This window comes from Megascapheus bottae, chromosome 36, assembly GCF_031878675.1.
Source record: "Megascapheus bottae isolate mThoBot1 chromosome 36, mThoBot2.hap1, whole genome shotgun sequence".
Classification (NCBI taxonomy): domain Eukaryota; kingdom Metazoa; phylum Chordata; class Mammalia; order Rodentia; family Geomyidae; genus Megascapheus; species Megascapheus bottae.
Window position 1 is genome coordinate 1,580,085 of NC_143544.1, and position 21,491 is coordinate 1,601,575.

Consider the following 21,491-nt stretch of genomic DNA (forward strand, 5'->3'; position numbering starts at 1 on the left):
CTAAAGGAAGGAAGGGAAGGGAGGAAGGAATGTAAGAAAATGACTTCATTTACTAAGAATGGATGCTTAATTTCTTTCCATGCAATGGGGCTGCTTGGACAACATACATACAAAGACAAACCCATGGGCCATTTGTTGTAGCTCCAGTTTCAAAAGTGCAAGATGGAAACAAGTGAGAAACAAGTACACAAAACAGGCAGGCCAAGTCAGGCTTCAGCTACTGAAAGAACCATGTGGGCCTCCCTGACCACTGGAGATAACCAAAGCAAGACAGAAAACAATATGGCAGAGAAGCTAGTGTTTTCAGGAAGAACCCAGGAGATACTCTGATTATAGGTTTGGGCAGAATACATGTGTCCATGTGTGTTGACCATTTCTAGAAAAACACTAAGAAACTGAGACTGAGACAAGGTTTGCAAACTGTCAGTCTCTCTGCCCATCCCCTTTCAGTGGGCAAATTTTAAGTTTTACCTTTAAGAAAATTACTAGTGAGCAGGGCGCAGTGGCTCACGCCTATAATCCTAGCTACTTGGGAGGCTGAGATCTGAGGAACAAGGTTCAAAGCCAGCTTAGGCACAAAAGGACCTAAGACTCATCTCCAATTAACCTCTAGAAAATGGGGAAGTAGGGCTCGGCTCCAGGTAGGGCTCAATGCCCAGGCTGAGTTCAAGCACCATGACCCACAAAGAAAAAAAGGAAAAAAATAAAATTACCAGTGGACATCAAGATCTGTAAGGCCACCAGAATAAGTATCCTGCTATCCTCAGAGAAAGATCTAGAAGGCTAAGCACTAGAGATCCTTGAAGAGATGGGGAATGTAATGAAAGGTAGGTAAGTGGTGGCCAAAGGTTTATATTGGGGATACATTTCTGTATTAATTGTTATCATTTATTTTTTAAAATAATAGCAGCTAAGGGGGTGGATTTGATGATAGCCTCCATGAGTGTGTGTCCTCAGAACTTATCAATGGGACCTGTGTGGAAAGGGGGTCTTTGCACCTATAGTTAAGCTAAGAATCCTGACAGCATCAGACATAGCAACCACCCTGTCAGGGAAAAATCAGCCTAATTTTAAAGTGCTTTTATCAATGAGTAGTAAGTGACTAAGTTCTGCTCAATAAAGATGCCAGGCGTCATTGGGTGCATGTGACTTCATGCCTATAATCCTAGCTACCAGGAAATATTTGCAGCTTATGGAGGCGCTGGGGAGAGCAGGAACAGCGCTCTGTCAAGGCACATGGAGGTCGTGTCTGCTAGGGACACACACACACACAGAGGCTAGCAATGATACTCCTAATTGTCAGAATAAAAAAAGAAAGGCCACTTGAAACAGAAGAAAGTTCATCTCAGTTGACCAGCATTCTGCTTCATCAAATGCCGGACTGGCAACACCATTTAGCTCTCAAAGCATGCCCTTAGAAACCAGGGCAGCAGCTCTGCAGAGCTCATGGGCAAAATGGCTGTGGCTCCACAACACTCAGGGTAGACCATACCAAGATGGCACCCATCTCCAAAAGAACACATCAAGGAGAACCAATAGTTTGGCCTTTTTTCAACCAAGATGCATCTGACTCTATAACTTGTGTATCTCCCAGAAAAGAAACAGTAAGACATCTAGGCATAATGTCCTTGGCTTTCCAGAGAATCAAACTCCAGGTAATGCACAGCAAAATCAGCACAGAGCTTTGCTAGAAGGTTTTGTAAGTTCACTTCAAGGACAGGAGGGAGCCTCCCAGAGTGGGCTGTTAGGTGTCTACGAAGCTGCTCAAACTGCCACTTTCTAGCACAGCAGACCTAATCTAATGAAGGTTTGGGAGAGAAAGAAATCAAGATAGGCTTTTATTTTTCAGGAAAAAAAATTCAATAGGAAGTAATCATTTTTCAAAGATACACAAAGTTGAATACAATTATGGTAGGGAACGAATGACTAATCAGAAGAGAATTCTATTAACAAGGAAAGAAGAAATTCCTTATTAAATTAGAGAATAAGTGGGTATAATATATTTAGTTAGAGAGTTTGTACAAGTCTAATCATGTCGCTATTATGTGTCCTTGGAATACTGTGTGGCGTCTGGCAGAAACAAAAAACATTAAAGGAGGAATAGGATGAATATGCCTCAGCCAACAGGCAATGCTTGAGAGGAGGGAACAGGATGAGACAGGCTAAGGTTAAGGTTTTAAGATGACAAGAATGGGCTGGCCAAGGGCAGTCTGCAGTCTGACCACCTGGAAGGAAGAGCAGTCCAGATCGGAACTGACAGGAGTCCTGCACAGTTACCCATTCGCAGGAGCCTGAGCCACAGTAATGGCCCCACACTGAGAAACCAATCTGCCACTTTCAGACCCTAGTCAGAAGCAAAGCAACCCAGGGTCTCGTAATCACTGCAGTTGCTAGGTGGTTGGATAGGCAAGGGTAGAGTCTGGGAGCAGTGTCCATGGGAGACAGGGGTGAGTGCACTTACTAAACCGATGATGACATCAGGTCTTACCGGCACCAGTAAGTGTCATGAGCTCAGGATTCTGAGTAATCAGGTCTGCGCACTGGGTCAGATGGCGCCCAAAGGACAGACAATGAGCTCATGTGGGACAAGACCTGGGTGATAACAAAAGGGGAATTGGGCCCATGAGTGCCAAGGGCACCTTTTTTTGTGGCTGCCTGTCACCACTGCTGCCAGGTAGGTGATGAACAGCAAAGAGAGACAATGGAAATGCAGGTGTCACCGTGGTCTCATGATCCTAGCCCACCTTCCCAAGAATCAATCTGGTCTGGCCTGGCCTAGCCTTCTCCACATCAACTAAAGCACAGCCAAACTCTGGGGATGGACGGCACATATCCTGGACTCAGGCCTCTTCTCTCCACTCTCAGGGAAGACATGTGTACCACAAAGTGTGTCAACCTCAATCATCTGGGACTTTGCCTAGGCTTCCTACTTGCGTCAAGGTAGGACTAGGTTTGAAGCAAAGTTTGCATATACTGAATTTGCTAGTAACCACAAAACCCTCATCTCAATGGAAACGTATTTTTAACACTGCTCATCCCAATACGATCCTAGCCTGTGAGAGCTCCCAGTAGAGCCCAACTGCCCAAGGTGAGCAACAAAACTCAGGGGCAGAGGTTTAACCTGTGTTAAACTCCCATCAGGAAAGAAAGGCATGAGAGAAGGTAATTCCTGCATCCCAGAAGCATCTGTATTTACCTCGAAGATCACATGACCTTTTGGCACCTGCCTAGGCTCAGAAAAACATGGCTAAGATGGGAGCAGGGAGAAGGCTTTTAATCCCTGGGCTCAGGGAGGTTTGAAGTGGGCTATGTAAGCTTTTCCAGATAATTTTTTTTTTGGTCGAGAACCAATGTTTCTGAGTTAAGCCTCTATGTGAGACACATTTTTAGTAGCCTCTATTAAATGGCACTTTTCAGAATAATCGGCTTCAAGATGGTAGACGGCTAAAACATGAGTGTCCAAGTGCAAGATGAAAACAGCGTCTCAGAATTTGGAATGCAGTATTCAGAGTACTGTGGGACTGCAGAGAATTTGGCACTTGATCGTCAGATATTCAGCAAGTGCCACGCAGCTGAAAAATACATTTCTTATTAAGCTGCTCTACTTCAATAGCACCAGCCCCAAAATGAGATCGGTCCCTCTGAAGACTTCAAAATCCTGAGAAAGTCCAAGGAGCATTTTATTTGAAGTGCACCTTATTATAAAACTCCAGAGTGGATGGATTTTCCCCAGCTTGAGCCCGTCTCCAGAAGGCAAGCATCCACGGAAGGCATGGGGTTTAGCACATCTCTGCCATCCAGCAGGGCAGAAGGGCACTTTTCTGCACAACCAAATGTCCTGGTGAGTGCAGTGTTGCCATGGACACTCCAAGTAAGTGCATACTCCAGACTCTAAGAGGGACAGGGGGACACAGCCCCCATGACAGGGAAGCTCACAGTCCCCAGGGAAATACAGAAAGTGATGAGGCAGAGTGACACACAGATGAGGACTAGCCCACTACATGGCAAGGGGCAGGCAAGAGTCCATGAGGGGCGGGAAGGAAGCTAGTGCTGCTGTACCCCATTTCACTGGGACCCCACACTGCACACTGCATGGGAAACTGCTTAGAGCCTCGCGATGGACGCCGCTGGCTTCTTAAAACCCCCGCCAGAGCACTGTGCCGGGGGCTTGACAGACACTGAACTGTGTTTGAATCGCAGCAGGGGAGAGTATGGCGGCAAGGTAACGGGGCCTGAGTTTGCATTCAGCACTCTTGTACCTCAGGTGAGGCACAAGATCTCTCTGTACCCCCAACGTGCTCCACAGAGGGATGAATTTAATAGGTCCATCATGCAGGATTGTCTAGAGGATGAAGGAATCAAGGGCACACTAGACCAAACCCTCAACACAGGGCTGCAAAGGGCGATATCCTAACCACACAGATAGGGGAGGAGACAAAGCGGGGTGCGGGGGAGTCACCCCAGCGACATTACAGACCTCAAGTCATGCCAAAGCAAGCTGTCCTTCCTGCTTAAGATAAAGTGACTCAAAAATAGGATGAGGGACAGAGAAACAGACCCCCACTAAAAAGGCAACAAGAGCCCAACTTGTATCACACACCCGCACCCCAGGGGAACAGACCTGAGTTCATCACTTGACTTGGTGTTGGCTTTCAGTGTCTAGGTTTCCATGCATTGCGACAGTAACACACCTCCACCTGCTGTCCTGTAAGTTCTGTTTCCCTACCTCTATTTATTATTCAAACCAGGAGCTATTCTCCCTGAGAATAATCAAATCCTGCACAAAGATTAAAAAAAAAAAAAAGAAAACCTACCTCTGCATTCATTCACAGACCAGAGGGAGAAACATAATGAGAAGAGAGTCCTAAAAATACCTACATTACAAAGAAAAGGAAAAAATTCAACCCTTAATCCCAAATTCCTTCTCCTTTATAAAATCAGCAACTTAGCTTCAAGTATGTAATATTATGACCAATATTACTGAGAGAAATCTGTGTGCCTGCTCCCGTCTTTCTCCTGTTTTCTTTCAGTTCATGTTGATAAATATCATTTCATATGATCAGAGACACAGAGGCATTGCACCTTTGTATTCCTCCCCTAAGACCATCCTTCTCTGTCCTCGCTGTCCTGTCTTTTCTTAATTATTGTTTAATCTATGCAGTCATCCTCTATTCTACAAAAATGAAGTTACCACAAAAGACTCATTTACTTAGCCCCTAGTACATACAAAAGCCGGAAGTGATGCTGTGGCTCACCGAGTTTAGCAAGACAAACAGAGCTGAAAGCAGCATGGCCCCTTATCATGTGTCCAACCCCAAGAGTCTAGATTCAATGGCACCTCCCACAGGCAGTGCCATATTTTTCCCCACTAGACAAAGAGAAGGAGTTGGAGGTTTCTGGAGAGAATGCACAGCCCTCCCCATTCAGTCACTGCAATACTGACAGGCTGGGAGGAAGTTCACTTTAGTCTGAAAGCCAGGCCAAATGGAAATGGAGGAAGAGGCCATTGGTCCAACCTCTGGCTACGAAAAGGAAAAGAAGGCTCCAGAATTCAAACTGAGTTGGAAACAGCCTCCTTCCCTCTGGCCTGGCTGCCAGGCCCTGAGATGACTGGGGTCTGAGGCAATAGTGACAAGGTCAAGAGAGTCCCTTGGGGGCCCCCATCCCAAAACTCTCCCAGCCTTTGGGTCCTTAATGAGTGTGTTCCCAACCCCTGCTGTCTGGCCAGCACAACCCACAGGAAAGAATGCAGGACACATGAACCTGCCTAGCGGCGGCCGGCAACCATCACAACCCTGGAGACATCAGGGCGGAAGCAGAAGGGCACAGCACAGGGAGACGGTGCATCCACTTGTCCTGAGCCCAGGGGAATCCCCATGCTACCTCTGACATCCATTCCATGTGCCATCCCACATTCATGTGCATCTGAATCACCAGAATTCAAAGGAGACGGAAGGAAGCAGGGAACCTGCCAGGTGGAATGATGCCGGTAATAAAGTGCTGGAACTTACATAAAGAGAGCTGGTAGAGTGCTTGCCTAGCATGCAAGAAGCCATGGGTTCAATTCCTCCATACCACATACATAGAAAAAGCCAGAAGTGATGCTGTGACTCAAGTGGTAGAGCATTAGCCTTGAGAAAGCCCAGAGACAATGCTCAGACCATGAGTTCAAGCCCCCGGACTGGCATAAATAAATAAATAAATAAATAAATAAATAAAGTAAGTCTGAACTTGTGGGGACCAAAAAGGTTTCCTGAGGAAGTGATGAGTAGATTTGGGTTGTGGTTGGAGCTAAGATCCATAGTAGTGTTCCAGGGGGGAAAACAAAAGCAGGCGATGCAGGCGACTTTCTCAGGCATCATTCCTTTGGAAAGATTACCCCAAGACTGGAAACACTTCCTGCCTCTGGATAGGAAAGATAAGGAGCGTCAGGGAGGAGGAGATTTATTTTTCACCAACTATTCACTGAATAACGATTTTAACTACTTGACTTTTCAGCATCAGTGAAATGAGATTTGCCAAGAGTCTCCCAAGTTTGGTACTTTTCAAGAAACCCAGTCTCTGAAGTCAGATCCAGATCCTGCCACCTCTCACTGTGAGATGCTGAGTGAGTTGCTTAGTTTCTGAGCCTCAGTTTCCTCTTCTGCACCACAAGGGCCACAGTGGTAACTACTGTTAAGGTGAGTAAGAAGTGCTTGGGCTTGAAGGCACTCAGCTTGTGGCAGAAAGCAGTCACTCATGGAGCAGCAGCTATTAATATCAGCAGTTATAGATGGGCACTAGCTGGCAGGCTGTATTAGTCACAATGAGCTAGAGCAGCCAGTGAGCTACCACCGACCAGTCAGTCAGTCAGTCAGTCAGTCAGCATAAAGGGCACACAAGGACACAAGCAAGGCCACAGAACTCCTGCTCTACCCGTGAATATCACAGCAAAGCCTGTGGTCTTCTGGGCTGGCACACCTCGGGTGGGACAGGGATATAAGAGAGCTGCTGTCCTGTCTCAGCTACACAGCCATGGAAGAAACACTGACCTGAAGCAAACACCTGTGTCCTGGACTTGGGGGGTGACCATACAAAAAGAGAGATAGCAGCCTTATGTGACCCCCTATGGAAAACATACCCCAACAATAATCATGTCATCATCAAAATCAAACCTGAGCCTGGATCCAGATGCAGATGTGAATTTAAGGAAACAGAGGAGTATGCCAAACAGCACTTCAGAGCTGCGAATGATCTAGTGGCTTCTGTGAGCACCCAAGAGGAACAAATGAGAAGGGCACAGGAGAATCCTATGAACAGAAAGAACCCACAGACACAAAGGGCAGAATGGTGGGTGCCCAGGGCTGGGGAGGGAGGGACAGGGAGTAAAGATGGCAAGGGGACAGTTTCAATTGGAGATGGAGAGGTTCTAGGGGTGGATGGTGACAAACAGGACTGCACCCTCAAAATGGTTAAGATGACACCTTTTATACTGTGTGTCTGTCACTACCATTTTCTAAAGTATAAAAGAAAAAAGAACCAAAGAGATATATCAGCCATTACAATATGTGAGCCACACGTGGATCCTGAGAGCAACACTGAGACAATGGGGCATTTGCACAGTGATATTTGCGGACATACAGGAAGTGGTGATAGGGATAATAATGGTAGAGCATTCACATTTCCATATTTTCACACATCCATGGCAAGAGGACTATTAATTAAATAATCCCCAGTGTCCAGTTAAATATTGCACAGGGCAGAGAGCAGGAGCCTGAAACAGCACTGGCAGCTTGATGGTGGCATCTGAGAGGGTGCTAGGCTTGCCTACCTGGGGTGCTTAGTCTTTCACACGATACACTAGATTTAAAATGAAGTAGCACAAGAGGCCGGGTATGAGAATGCCAATTGAATGTTTCTAATGGTAGATACTAGAAAGAACCTAAACACGTATGAACACAGGACTATATGATATTTGATCTAACAGAGAAGGGAAGAGCCAGGAAAGGAATGGGCTGGGGCAGAGATTCTTAACTAAGGGAGTTCTGCTTTGAGACACAAGTGCTGTGGTTGTCACCTTGGGGTGGTGAGGAGTTATTGGCCTCCAGGGAAGGAAACCAGGGGTCTCAGAACACCCAGAGAAAAACCCCACACACACAAAGAATTAAATAACCCCAACTTATCAACAGTGCTGTGGTTAAAGTCCTAATCCCACAACCATACTATTAAATTCAAACAAGCCAAGCGGTCCGCGGGTGTGTGTGTATCCAGAAGAGCACGCAGTGAGGAGCCAACGTGGACCATCGAGTGAGGCTGTGCTGGTGGAGATGAGCCTACATGATGTGGAGGAATACTGAGGGAGGGCCAGGCCAGTTTGGGACCAGGTGACTTGCAGGGAAACCTGTACCACCCCATGTCCTTTGTCTTCAGGCCACAGCAAGCAAACACAAGAGCTTAACGTGGGCCAAGGCTGGACAGAGGGTACCCGGATGTACAATCTTTCACTTCATCTGCTTTTCTACCTGCTTGCCACATCATGAACAGATGGATGGAGGGGGCCGACAGACGGAAGGGCCAAGCCCTGTGGACAGGGAGCACTCACCGGTCCCCGAAGGTCGATGAGCTCTTGTCTCATCTGGGACACGAGGGCTTCCTTGGCCACCAGGGCCCTGTGCAGGCGTTCGTTGAACTCGATCAGCTCCCCGTGCATCTCCGCCACCTGGAACAGACAAGCACCAAACTGTGAGGCTCAGAGGCTTGGTGTCCTCCTTGGTACAGCCCTGCCGCCCCTGTATCCCCTGCCCTCTCCTTCCTGCCAGTTTCAGTGAGGCATGGATCGGAGATGCGGGCAGGCCGAGCTGTGAACATGAGAGCCCACTGGTCTTCTGACTGGGTTGACCTGGCAGTCTGAAGCTCCCAAACCACAGTTCACAGTCAGAACACAGGGCTGTAGTGCTTAACGGCACACTTTGAGTATACTGCCAATCTGAGCAGTAGTCGCCATAAATGATGCAATGAGAGGCCACCCTTTGTGTTCATCAGATTTTTTTTTTGTGCCAGTCCTGGGCCTTGAGCTCAGGACCTGGGCATTGTCCTTGGGCTTTCTCAAGGCTAGAGCTCTACCACTACAGCCACAGCACCATTTCTGGCTTTTTTCTATGTATGTAATACCAAGGAATCGAACCCAGGTCTTCATGCATGCTAGGCAAGCATTCTACCACTAGGCTAAACTCTTTGCCCTCTGATTTTTTTATTTTTTTTTAAATTTTTTTTATTGTAATTAGTAAAAGGGTTACATGATATTTGCCAGATAGAAGGTGCATTAATTCGCATACATTGATACCCTTTCACATGTCTTGGTACCCATTTCCCTCCCTCCCCACACCCCCCTCCCGTCTTAGTTTTCCCCCTTCCCTATCAAATTTCAAATATCCAAATACAAATAAATTCAATATATCAGATAACAAAGTGAGATTCTATACCAATATGAGATAACCAAGGGATAGCAAAGGAGATGAGAGACAACATAGTACATTAAGGACAACAATTATTCATTATATGGCTTTTGTTTCAATATCCTGGAGGTCCTTTCAATTAGCTTCACATTATATGGCCTTATGTATCAAGATTTTGCTCTATTGCAGATCTCTGCTAGTAGAGCCCAAGGTTTCTACTGATTATGACGAATGAGGGAAACCATTGAGCCTAAGTTCCTTTGAGTCTGGCTTACTTCACTTAATATGACTTTTTCTAAGTCTTTCCATTTCCTAACAAATGGGGTGATGTCATTCTTTCTGACAGCAGCATAGACTTCCATTGTGTACAAATACCACAGCTTGTTGATCCACTCATCAACTGGGACATCTGGGTTGGTTCCATATCGTTGCTATGGTGAATAGTGCTGCAATGAACATTGTTGTGCTAGTGGATTTAGTATGTCCTTGTTTCTGGATGGTTGGGTAAATGCCAAGTAGGGGAATTGCTGGGTCAAAGGGGAGTTCTATGTTTAGCCTTTTGAGGCACTGCCACACTGCTTTCCATAGTGGTTGAACGAGTTTGCACTCCCACCAACAGTGTAGTAGTGATCCCTCCTGGCCACATCCCCTCCAGCATCTGTTGTTATTCGTTTTCCTGATCCTGGCCATTCTAACTGGAGTGAGGTGGAATCTTAGAGTTGTTTTGATTTGCATTTCTTTTATGACCCCTCTGATTTTTTTTTTTGTCAGTTGTGAGGTTTGAACTGTGAGCCTGGAAAGCTACCGCCCTACTTGAGCCATAGTACCTCTTCCGGTTTTCTAGTGGTTAACTGGAGATAAGAGTCTCACAGGCTTTAGTGCCCAGGCTGGCTTTGAACTGAGATCCTCAGATCTCAGCCTCCCGAGTAGCCTCCCGAGTAATAGGTGTGAGCCACTAAGCCTGGCTCATCAGATCTTTGATTCTGAAAAGCAAAAGGCCAGAGCCTTATGCAGGATGGTGTCAATGATGGCAAAAAAACCAAACTACAGAGCCGCCACTACCTGAGGTCCTGCTCACTCTGTCAGGATAAATCCCTCCCTCAGCCTCCACTAACTCTGAGTGGAGGGTGCCATTACTCCTGCCTTACAAAAAAAGCCATAGGTGCTCTGGAGTATAAACACTCCCCCAAGATCACACCAATGGAGGGCCAGCATTCTGGCCTACAGTGAGCCATAGATGCTTTCCAAACCTGAGTGAGTCAACCTCTTGGCTGATCCAAAGAAAATAAAAATCCAAGTGGCTATAAGGTGCCTTTAATCAGTGTACACAATACTCAGCTGTCACTTATGTAAACACTGAACATAAGGCACCATCCGGCTATGCTGCCCCTACAAAAAAGACCGCTGAGAAAACTTGCAGGGTGCAAGGTCAAGAAGAAGACCCTTATCCCAGCCCTGCCTTCCCCCAGAGACCATCCTCACACACCCCAGATTCTCTCCACATTCACTGCACTAAGTGTAAGATGTAATTACATCAGGCCATTCGTAACCACCGCTTCACAGGAGCTGTGGTAGTGTCAGGGTGAGAATGGGCTAGAGACAGAAGCTGTGTGGGTGGGGGGAAAGGAGGCTACCACTCTGGGTCTCACTTCAGGGGTGATCAAGAAGGAGCCTTCCTTTGGGGGTAGACTTTGTTTTATAAAGTGTAAAAGGCATAGAATGGGGCATATGTTATTTCTATTGCCTTTGCTTCTCCTTACTCGTGCTTTTTAATGAAGACTCATTTATCAGTGAAAGAATGGAATTCGTTGAAGAAGCGTTTCAAAGAGTTCAAACCCTGCACCTGAATCAATCAACATGAAGCCCGCTCGGCCCCTGACTGTCATGCGGATGCTCCTGAGAGGAGCTCCCCTCAATCTGAAGGCACCTCTCTGTCCTTGTAGTGCCCACCTCCTCCACCTGGCAAGAAATGCTAAGGCAGATGTCCCGTAAGCCACAGCAAAGACCATGCAATTAACAAAGGGAGAAGCAGTCTCCTGGTCTTTTCTCCAGCTTTTTTGCTTTGTGCAGAACAAAAATTAATATTCCCACTGCCTTATTGTTTCTTATCTCTTTGGTTCAAATGCTTAGGTTGATCTTCTCTTGGCCTTTAACAAACAAACACAAACAACATTGCTAATAATCTGAGTCTTGCATGTGGAAATTCCATAAACCCTGTGCCAGCTTCCTTAGGGCAGGGGATCCATCTACCTCCCAGCAGCTGCAAGACCTCCTCTAAATGCCTGCTAACACACCCTGGGAAATGCTAACCTTCAATTCACACTACCATCATTGCCAGAGTAAGCCAGAGTTTGGGGATTTTGTTTCTGTTTTGTTTTTGCAACAAGAGCCAGAGTGCTACAACAGTTTTCCATAAATACATAAAACATCGGAGCATCCCAGCCTCAAGTGGTGTTTATCATGAGCTGTCAAAACCCTGGTTCTCTTTTGCAGGCAAAATGGGGACTTGACCACATCAGACAAAGCTTGCATTTCACTGGGGATGTGGGGGGAGGGGAAATCTCATGGAAGAGTGGAAACACAAACTGATGAAATAATTAACCATTAAGCTGCCCTGTGTACTGTTACCAAGCTAGTCCCGGACACTCAGCATTTTTACAATCACCTACCTCCGCACTGCTACTGGTACAAACAGCATCCACCTTACATAAGCACATCAGCTCGATAACAATTTCCAAACTCTGGCACAATGAGAAACACAACCAGGACTCTCAGGCCTCAGAAGAGGAATGTGAGATCACTAATAGTTCCCACAGGCCATAAGGCCACCAGCTCTGGAATTTTCTATCTTCCCTGACCACTTTATTGTCAGCAACTAGCAAGAAGCGTAGGACCAGGACCAGCCTGTGTGAGGCGCTCTGAGGCAGGCACAGTGGTCTTTCTGAAGTCACCTCTCATGCTGGCACCTGGGTCAGACCCCCAGTGCCCCGCTTCTAAGAGTAAAACCCAAAGGCAAGCCCTTCCCAGCCCGCCTCTCCCTCCAGTGTCTCACAAATGTCCCACAACCCCTAGGCCACTGCTCCACAGCCATGCTGAGCTCTGGATGGTGGTCCTGAAGACTGAGCCCCATCCTGTGGGCACCTGAAGGGGGAAGAGTACATAAAGCTGGCAGGGAGGCAGTTAGGAGAAGGGTGAAGGTCAGTCTTTGGTGTAAGGCATCTAAACTCCCACCCTCCCATCCCTTTGCTTCAGGATCTTCAATGATGCTGTAAATACAGGATACTTGCAACTTGTTTTAGGATAATTGGGGGAGGGAGGGGAGGAGGGAAGGGCAGCCCTGGGTTGGTGAGTGCTGGAACTGACTATGACTGTTCTGCCCATTCAAGTCACCTTTGACGGTATCAGCAACAGTTGCTATTTTTGAGCACTACCTGTGTGTGAGGCACAGTAGGCTCTTTTGTACAAATAAGAAGCCATGTGCCTTCTGAGTAGTCTCAGACCTGGGGCTTAGGTTCAAGGCCGTCAATAGTTTCCTAGATACTAACACTGCTCCTATTTTACAGGGAAGAAACTGAGGCCCACAAGGGCTAGAAAGTTTTCCCAGGATACACAGATGGCTGCAATCATACCCATGTAAGACAATGCATGCTCTGCACAGGGCTCCTCCTGTAAGTTCACAGCCCTGGCATGGAGCACGGAGCCCACCTGGCTCCATGAGTCTGACTTGGGATTGCTACCTATGGCCCCAGAGACTGGACCAATTGTAGGAAGGTAAGTGGAGGAGAAGCGAGCACAGAGCACACAATGTGGTTTACCTGGTGTCATACAGTGGCTGTAATTATAACCCATTACAAGCACTGTGTTAGGTTGGGCCTCTATAAATGGGTCAAGAATTACTTGAAAAGGCTTTGCTGGCCTCTGCTTAACAAAGCCCTGCAGTTGCAAAAGCTTGCTCACAAAGGATCATTATTGATTTCCCAGGGCTCCAGGCCCATGGCAGCTCAGCAGGCCATCTCCTCTCCTCCCTGGCACCGAAAGCCTTTTCCAGCCTCCAGGGAAGAGATGGTAAGGCCAGTACTAAAACGATTACTCCACGAGGATAATCCAGTGCTACCCAATGTCCTTGAACCTGCTCAGCCACAGTCACCACATGCCAGCCACCCTTGGGCTCATCTGAGGTATAGTTCCTCCTTCAGAAACTCCAACATCTGAAAAAGTTTCGGATGCCTTCGTTCAGATGCCAGCACTTATGTACTGAGCCTCGACCACCTGTGTCAAGCATGCGGTCAGGGCTGCAGCCAAGTGATCCAAGTCCCCACTCTCATGCGATCCACGCTCTTGATCTGTACACTGGGAGTGAGACACAGGCTGCTAGACGTTGGGCCCAGTCTCAGCTCATAAAGAGGGAAAAGACCACAGACTCCTCTCACAAGCCCTGTCCCTGTGGGGCCCACCATGCTGCGCTGCCTGCTCTGCAGCCACTAATCCATCTATTATTCTGGCATCCATTTGCACATCTTCACTTGTTCAATGACCATAGTGGGTAACTGTGTGCCACGGAGGATAGTGGGTGCTGGGTTCCAAAGAGCAACCTGACTTGTGGAAATCTAAGTTGTCAACAATTAGAGGATAGCCAACTGCACAGCAGAAAGCCAGAGGTCCGTGGGAGCCTGGAAGAGAGATGCTCACCCAGCCTGGACAGCACAGTGAGGCTCGAGGGAAGGACAAGGGCAGCCAACATGAGCCAAGGGAGCAGGTCCAGCCAGGGCACCTCCCAGCTGGTCCCCACCTACTCCGCCCTGCTGAGTAGGACTTTGAATCAGGTAGGAACTGACTGCAGAAGCTGCCAGTTTGCAAAGCGCAGGGGTTCACCACAGGGCAACTAATTATTATTCTGGAGAACCACTGCCAGACCCTGCAGGTTATATAACACTGAGAATCTAACGCTAGCATCCCAACTCTGAGGCTTCTCTGAGAAATATTTCACCCTCAAAGTCTTGCAAGGCATATTTGCAGGGCACTGGAAAAAGCACAGACTTTCATGGAAAGCTGTAAATTCTGAAATTATGTGGCTTTGTCATATTCTAATGTCTTCTAGAAATCAGGGGAGGCCGGCATACATCTTTAATCATATTCCTTTGGAAGGAATATACAGAGACCTCCTGAATATTTCAACTAGAGCTCGATAAATTATGTCCAAGTTTCAAAAGAAAGACAGTAAATGAAAAACATTAAATTTTATGAGCACCAAAACTGTGTTTCTCCCTCGAGAGCCCCTTTCTCATACCAAACAATGTGGAGCACTGAGAAGGAAAAGATGTCTCACTCTGGCTGGGGGGGACCAAGGCGTGGTTTATTTGTGCAAACAGGATCTGGGAACGTGGACACCTGCACACATAGGGTGGGTGCTCGGTGGACATGAGCAGTGGGGGTCAGTGATGAGCTGGATGATATCCAGCGTGCCGCCACTTGCTGGGTCAGTCACCTTATGTCTTCCAACCTCTCTGAGCCTCAGTTTTCCCAAACTGTGAGATGGTTCCCAAAGAAATACTTGTTGTAAGGATTAAAGGGAGGGTATACGTAACTTGGGACCCATAAACCACAGCACAATTCAGACTCATACAGCTTTGATGAATGCATAGTTTCAGTGGAATTCACAGGTGGGCAGTTTGGATTTGAATCTGGGCTCACGCTTGCTTCTCCAGCAAAATTCAGTTCTTCTGCCTCGTACTAGAACCTGCCTTGGGGTGAAAGAAAACAAGATGATTTCTTGTGTTCCTGCCTTTCATCTCCAAAATAGGGAAAGAAATGATTCACCACTTGCCAGGCATTTAAAACACCAAAGAAGCACCTATGTTAACAGTTTAAATGCAAATCCTAGATCTACAGAAAGCATGGTACTACAATTATTTTTCCTCGAAATTGTAAGTTTAAGGTATGAAAGTCCTGACAATACAATGAGCAGCCAGTGAACCATGCCAGGAGGCCCCAGCCAGCCCATATATATATATATAAATGGCAATGCCAACAGGGTTGTTTTTTTGTTTTGTTTTTGCCACTCCTGGGGCTTGAACTCAGGGCTTGAGCACTATCCTTGTGCTTTCTACAGGCTAGAGCTCTACCACTTGAGCCACAGCACCACCTCTGGCTTTTTCTGTGTATGTGATATCAAGGAATTGAATCCAAGGCTTCATGCATGCTAAACAAGCACTCTACCACTAGACCACACTCCCAGTCAGTGCCAACAGTTTTATATCCCCTGCTTCAGAGTATGTTTAAAACACACACACGCACACACACACACACACACACACACACACACGTCACACTCCTACAAAGAAGTGTTCCATAGTCAGCTTTATTTCTGGCCACCATGTTGTCTCTGTCTTTGCCCCTGCTGTAATGACTTCCAAGCCAAAACTTTCTCCCTGAATGCTGGAAGATCCAACCTCTGGATAATGACCACAGTGCCCACTGCCTTCCAAAGCAGTCTGGAAGGTTGACTAGCTCATGTGTGTCCAACCTGGCTCACAGGTGTGTTGCCTGCCTGGGAACTACTTCTGTCTGAGAACACCAGCCTCTATTAAAGGCAGGGAAGGCTCAGGGAGGCCATTACTACCCTGGGCCACCAGGGGGCCCCATGTGCAGAGCACCTCTGTGCCAGGCAGCAGGTGGACTTCTTTCATGCCACCCTCCAAGGGCCTTTACAGTAACAAGAGCGACTTGACACTTAGGGGGTGAAATCATGAGCTCTTAAGACAACACTCTGCAGCAGATTAGAGGGGTTTCCACCCTGCCCCAAAGGCTTAGCACCTCCCCAAAGCTGAGAAACTCCCCACTGTCTGTCAACTAAGGAAGCATCATGGAGGCTGTTAGTTCATCCAGGCTGAACAACAGATTGAGATCCTGAGACAGAGGGGCTGTTTTCCTGGCCTGTGGGGAAGGGAGGGGAGGGCTTGGCAGGCAGGACATCAAAGGGTCCCAGGGTGTAGAATCAGACCAAGCGTCCCCTGGCCACTAACTAATGCAGTGTCTCCAAAATGTCTTTGACCTTAGCCCACAGTAACACCGACACACTGTGCTCCAACCAAACTGAGTTAGGATGTCTGTCCACATACACCTCACGCCATATCACCACCCTGCCGTCACATCACCACAAGCTACCAGGAGACCACCATATGCAGCCTGTCCAGGGATGAAGACTTGGGAGGGACCTAAATTCAAACCCAGCCTCCAAAAAGTACATCCCATACAGGGGATAGCAAATTACAGCTCATGGACCAGATCAGTCCTGTTGCCCATTTTGATAAATAAAGTTTTATTAGAACACTCCCACCCATTCATTTAAGTATTGGTCTGTGGCTATGTTTGACCCACAACCAGCAGCCAAGCAGACACCATAGAGCCACGGGTTCATAAAGTACGCATTTCACTGTACGCACATTCACTGTGTGGCCCTTAGGAGATTGCCAGTCTCACTCGACATCCTTGCCCCCACACCAGAGTCATCTGCCCAGCCTTTCCAGGGTCCACACATTTACTTCACACACACACACACACACACACACACACACACACACACACACACACACACACACACACAGACTGCCCTTCAGACCCAGACAGAAGAGAAAAATCATGGAAATTACATTTGGATATAATCCCAGTGATAAAATGAAGAGCAAATCTAATTCGCTGCATATTCTATTGTTCTCTGAAATTGCCAAGATGTCAACCTCACACAAGATAATAAATAAGGAGAACTGGCAAAGTGCTCCCCAAATATTTAATTAATGTATTTTATCTGCTTCACCACCTGGGAACAATGGCCCACAGGTTAGAAGACCAAGTCTAAACGTTCACGTTGAATTCTTGGTTTTGTACAGTACTTGTCACAATCTTAATATTACTTAAATGCAGGGTTTTCCTGTTATTATTAATTAGGTGTTCTCTAACAGTCAGTATCAAACTTAACCTTCAAAGAAGAGCTGCCAGAAACCCATTTAACTAATTTTTTCAAGGCAAATCTTGCCACATCACCTTGCATTGCCTTTCTAATCCTTCCTCTTAGGCAGTTTCCTTGTCAAATGAAAATCTGTTACAATTTCTTGCAAATATACACCTTCTGTCACTGCACTCTGACAATGCTGCTCATTTTTTGCTATATGTGTGTATGTATTTGGTGGTGTTGTTTCCCCTTGGTCTAGGTTGCATGTAAGAGAAATAACACCTGATATTTGTCCTTCTCAGTCTGACTTATTTCGCTTAATATCACAACCTCCAGTTCCATTCATTTTCCTACAAATGAGATAATTTCATTTTTCTTTATGGCTGAACTACACTCCACTGTGTCTCTGAACCACATTCTTTATCCATTCATCAACTGACTCTATAGTTTTACTGCTGTAAATAAGAATGTCTGCTGACTTACATTCCTTCAGATAGATGCCCACAGTGCTACGGCGGGGTCACCAGAAAGTGTCAGTTATAGTTTCTCAAGCAGTACTCCTGTCTCATACTGATCTCCAGTGTTTGCACTGGCTTACATTCCCACCAACAGTGCCTGAGGTTTCTTTTTCCTTGCACACTCACCAGTCGCTTCTGAGTGAAGTCAGATGTAACCTCAGTGTGGTTCGGATTTGAACCACTGGAAGCTCTGACAGTCAGCACAAGGGCCTTTTAAGAGGACCTGAAGGACCAGCCACTGACCTCAGGCCTCATCTCTGTTCCTGGTCATGGGCCTCAGTTCCTGGTACAAGCTGCCTCCAAGGGACATTTCCATTCACACACACAAGAAAATAGTCTTGTCACAAACAGCCCTTACTCCTCCCATGACCCAAACCCAAAGCCTTGGTCATCTTGTTACTACTGCCATTGTAAGTCAACATCCTCTGGGGTCCACACTACATCAGCCCTGGCTCAGCAAAAGGAACTTAATGATAGTGAGCTATGTACTACAACAAGGAAGAAGACAGGGGCTGGGATGGGCTTTTGTTCGCTCAGATGAACTTATGCCTAGCGGGATCACTTTAAGCATGCAAGGTTTATTTCGTATTGGTTATACATCAGTAAAGCTATTTAGAGGAGGAAGGGAGTCTGGGGACCAGGGCATCTTTGCACCACTGCACAGTAGAAGAGACATTTAAAATCATCTGTTTGGGGTAAATCACTGGTTTCTGGGGGGAACCTACATGGCCTGTAGGGGAAGTTGGTTCTTCCGAAGAGATGTGGCAGGTAATGAGATGAGGCTCCCAGAAGGCCATAACCTAGCTACAATCTGTAGTAAAGATAAGGAAGTAGGACTTCCTTTGGGAAGCAAGTTCTAAGCCAGTGAGCTTGTTTTATGAGTTACGGTGTCATCAAGACACAGAGCAGGGAAGGCTACAGCTTGGTCACATTTTTTGGGTCTCTGGACATTCTCCTCCTCTCACTCTCCAGAAGAGCAGGACACCAGACTCAGCTCAGGGACAGCAGTGCTGGCACCACACACAAAGGAAAGCCCCTCCTCCCCACTGTGTGTGCACAGAAATCACGGCAGGCCCTGGAAACACCATACAAAATGGCCCAGCATACACACTGCCTAGGTCATCATGCCCTAGCTCCTGTCCCAGCCAGTGGCACAGAGCCCACCCTTATCTAGGGCAGGACTCTGTGAACCGTCTCTGCTGCCCCACCACTCCAGCCAGCCATGACCTGGCTTGCCCTCCCCTTTCTACCTGTCTTTAATGATTTTGACAGAACAGATGGCTTAGCAACCTCACCACAAGCACCACACCTAAGCGTGTTCTGGCTGCTTCCACACACTAGACAAGCAAAGCCTTATGTGCTATCAAGACTCCCCAGCTGAGGAACCAGGATCTCTCACCTTGCATTTTCACCATCTAGAGTCTGCACCGGGGCGGGGGGGGGGGGGAGTGGTGGTAGCTCTTCCACAGCACTGCAGGGAAGTGACACGGCAGTGGACAGGCCACTTCTGGGCACAGTGACCACCTCCCAGCCTTCCTTAGGCCCAGAACAAGAGTCTCCCGTGCTCCTAAAGCATTCCGTACTCTTTAAAAATATATCTACTTGGGCTGGGAAGGTGGCTTAGTGGTGGAGTGCTTGCCTAGCATGCATGAACTCCTAGGTTAGAGCAGTACCATATAAACAGAATAAGCAGAAGTGATACTGTGGCTTGAGTTACGGTCGAGTGCTAACTCTGAGCAAAATAAGCTCGGAGATAGTACTCAGTCCCTGAGTTCAAGCTCTAGGACTGGCATATACATAAATATACATATATATGCACCATTTTTTCAAAATGGGAATCAACCCCAGGGTCTAAGGCATGCTAGATAAGCACTCTACCACTAGGCCACATTCCTATCCCACTGTATATCACCTCTAAAATAACAAAGTAAGTGTGTGTGTGTGTGTGTGTGTCTGTGTATTTTTATATATTTCACATTCAACCAAAGGAAACACCCCCCACTGCACTCTGCACGTGGTAGATACATGTTTGGAGAACTGAATTATTCCTACTACAATCTATCTGCCTCCTTTTTTTCTTTTTGTAGTCTGAGACTGGCACTTGGTACCTGATGCTTTCACTTATTAACAAGCACTCTATCAAGTGAGACATGACTCTAGCCCCTGACCCTCACTTTTGATGCTCCTCAGCCATGAACTCTTTCATGAGCTACATAGTTAGGGCTCAAAAGGTACATATACATGCACTGTATACAAACAACACGCATATGTGCACACGTATACACACGGGCTTTACATTCCATTTCCCACAGATTTCACATAATCAGAAAGCTGACGTAGCCAGACTTTTTATAGTGCCACACTAGATAACTGACGCTCATAATTATGGCCCTGAGGCACGGCAGGCTCCTTAACTGCCTTCTAAATTATTGAAGATCAAATTATGTTCACTTGCGTTTTAGCATTAAGTGTATTTTAATTATATTCTCATTCTTGGAAAATTAGTAACTCATACGGCTGAAATAGATGATCTATACAGCTTTGCGAATAAAACATTCTGGATAAAGCTCAGATTTCCAGAAGGTTCTCAGAGAACTATGTTCTGACATCATTCTAGGTAAATTTGTCCTTTTCCAAAAAAAAAATATGACCAATTATAAGCAAGTGAATTACAGAGTACATTTTATTCAGGTAAGAAGAACTACATGAGGGCAAGAACACAGCTGAAACGAGAAGGCCAGAAACAAAAACACTGCCATAGGGGCCGGGAGTTTGGCCTAGTGGTTAAAGTGCTTGCCTAGCATGCATGAAGACCCGGGTTCGATTCCTCGGTACCACATACATAGAAAAAAGTCGGAAGTGGTGCTGAGGCTCAAGTGGTAGAGCTCTAGCCTTGAGAAAGTCCAAGGACAGTCCTCAGGTCCTGAGCTCAAGCCCAGGACTGGCAAAAAAAAAAAAAAAAAAACACTGCCATAGGAGTCCAAAAACCTGACTCCTAGGTCTCCAGAATCCTTCCTCACACACATCAGCCACCACCAGAACAATGAGCCACAGCCCACCAACAGTCACACAGAAAAGGCAGAAGATGGAAGTGCATGCCAGCCCAGATTGTATATTGAGACCCTATCTCAAAATAACCAAGAGCCGGGGATACAGTTAATTGGTACAGTGCTTGCCCCAGCATGCTCAGCACTGGGGTTCCACGTTCAGCACTGTCAAGGAAAAGGGGAACAGGGAGAAGACAGTAAGTGGTGAAAGAAGGAGAGAGCAGGGAAAGAGGAGAGAAGAAAGGAAGAGGAAGGAATAACTCCCTGTGTGCAAGCAAAATTGCTGCCAGCCTGCGGCCTGTCCCAGCCCAGCATTGTCCTGGGAAAACATAGACGAGTCATTCTACAGACCAGGAAATATTCCCAGCCATACCTGCTTCTGCCTCGTAGCTACTCAATTCAAAGGCAAAAGTTTCTCTGGCTGCCCTGCCCACCCACTCATCCCTGGGCATGCCCTTGGACCGGCTACTGCTAAGACATATTGCTATTGCTCCCCCTTTCCAGAGGGGTAAATGAGTCTAGCAGACAGGAAGTGTGCCCACAG

At 46.9% G+C, this 21,491-nt stretch overlaps 1 protein-coding gene across 2 annotated transcripts in view; it reads right to left on the minus strand.

Moving 5' to 3' along the window:
• The window catches only part of Snx29 (sorting nexin 29), a 202,600-nt gene that overhangs the window by 47,701 nt on the left and 133,408 nt on the right, over positions 1-21,491 (minus strand). For both annotated transcript variants that reach the window (XM_090324654.1, XM_090324653.1), the window contains exon 16: positions 8,582-8,698. In XM_090324654.1, coding sequence (XP_090180780.1) covers positions 8,582-8,698 — 117 coding nt within the window. The remainder of the gene's footprint in view (positions 1-8,581; positions 8,699-21,491) is intronic.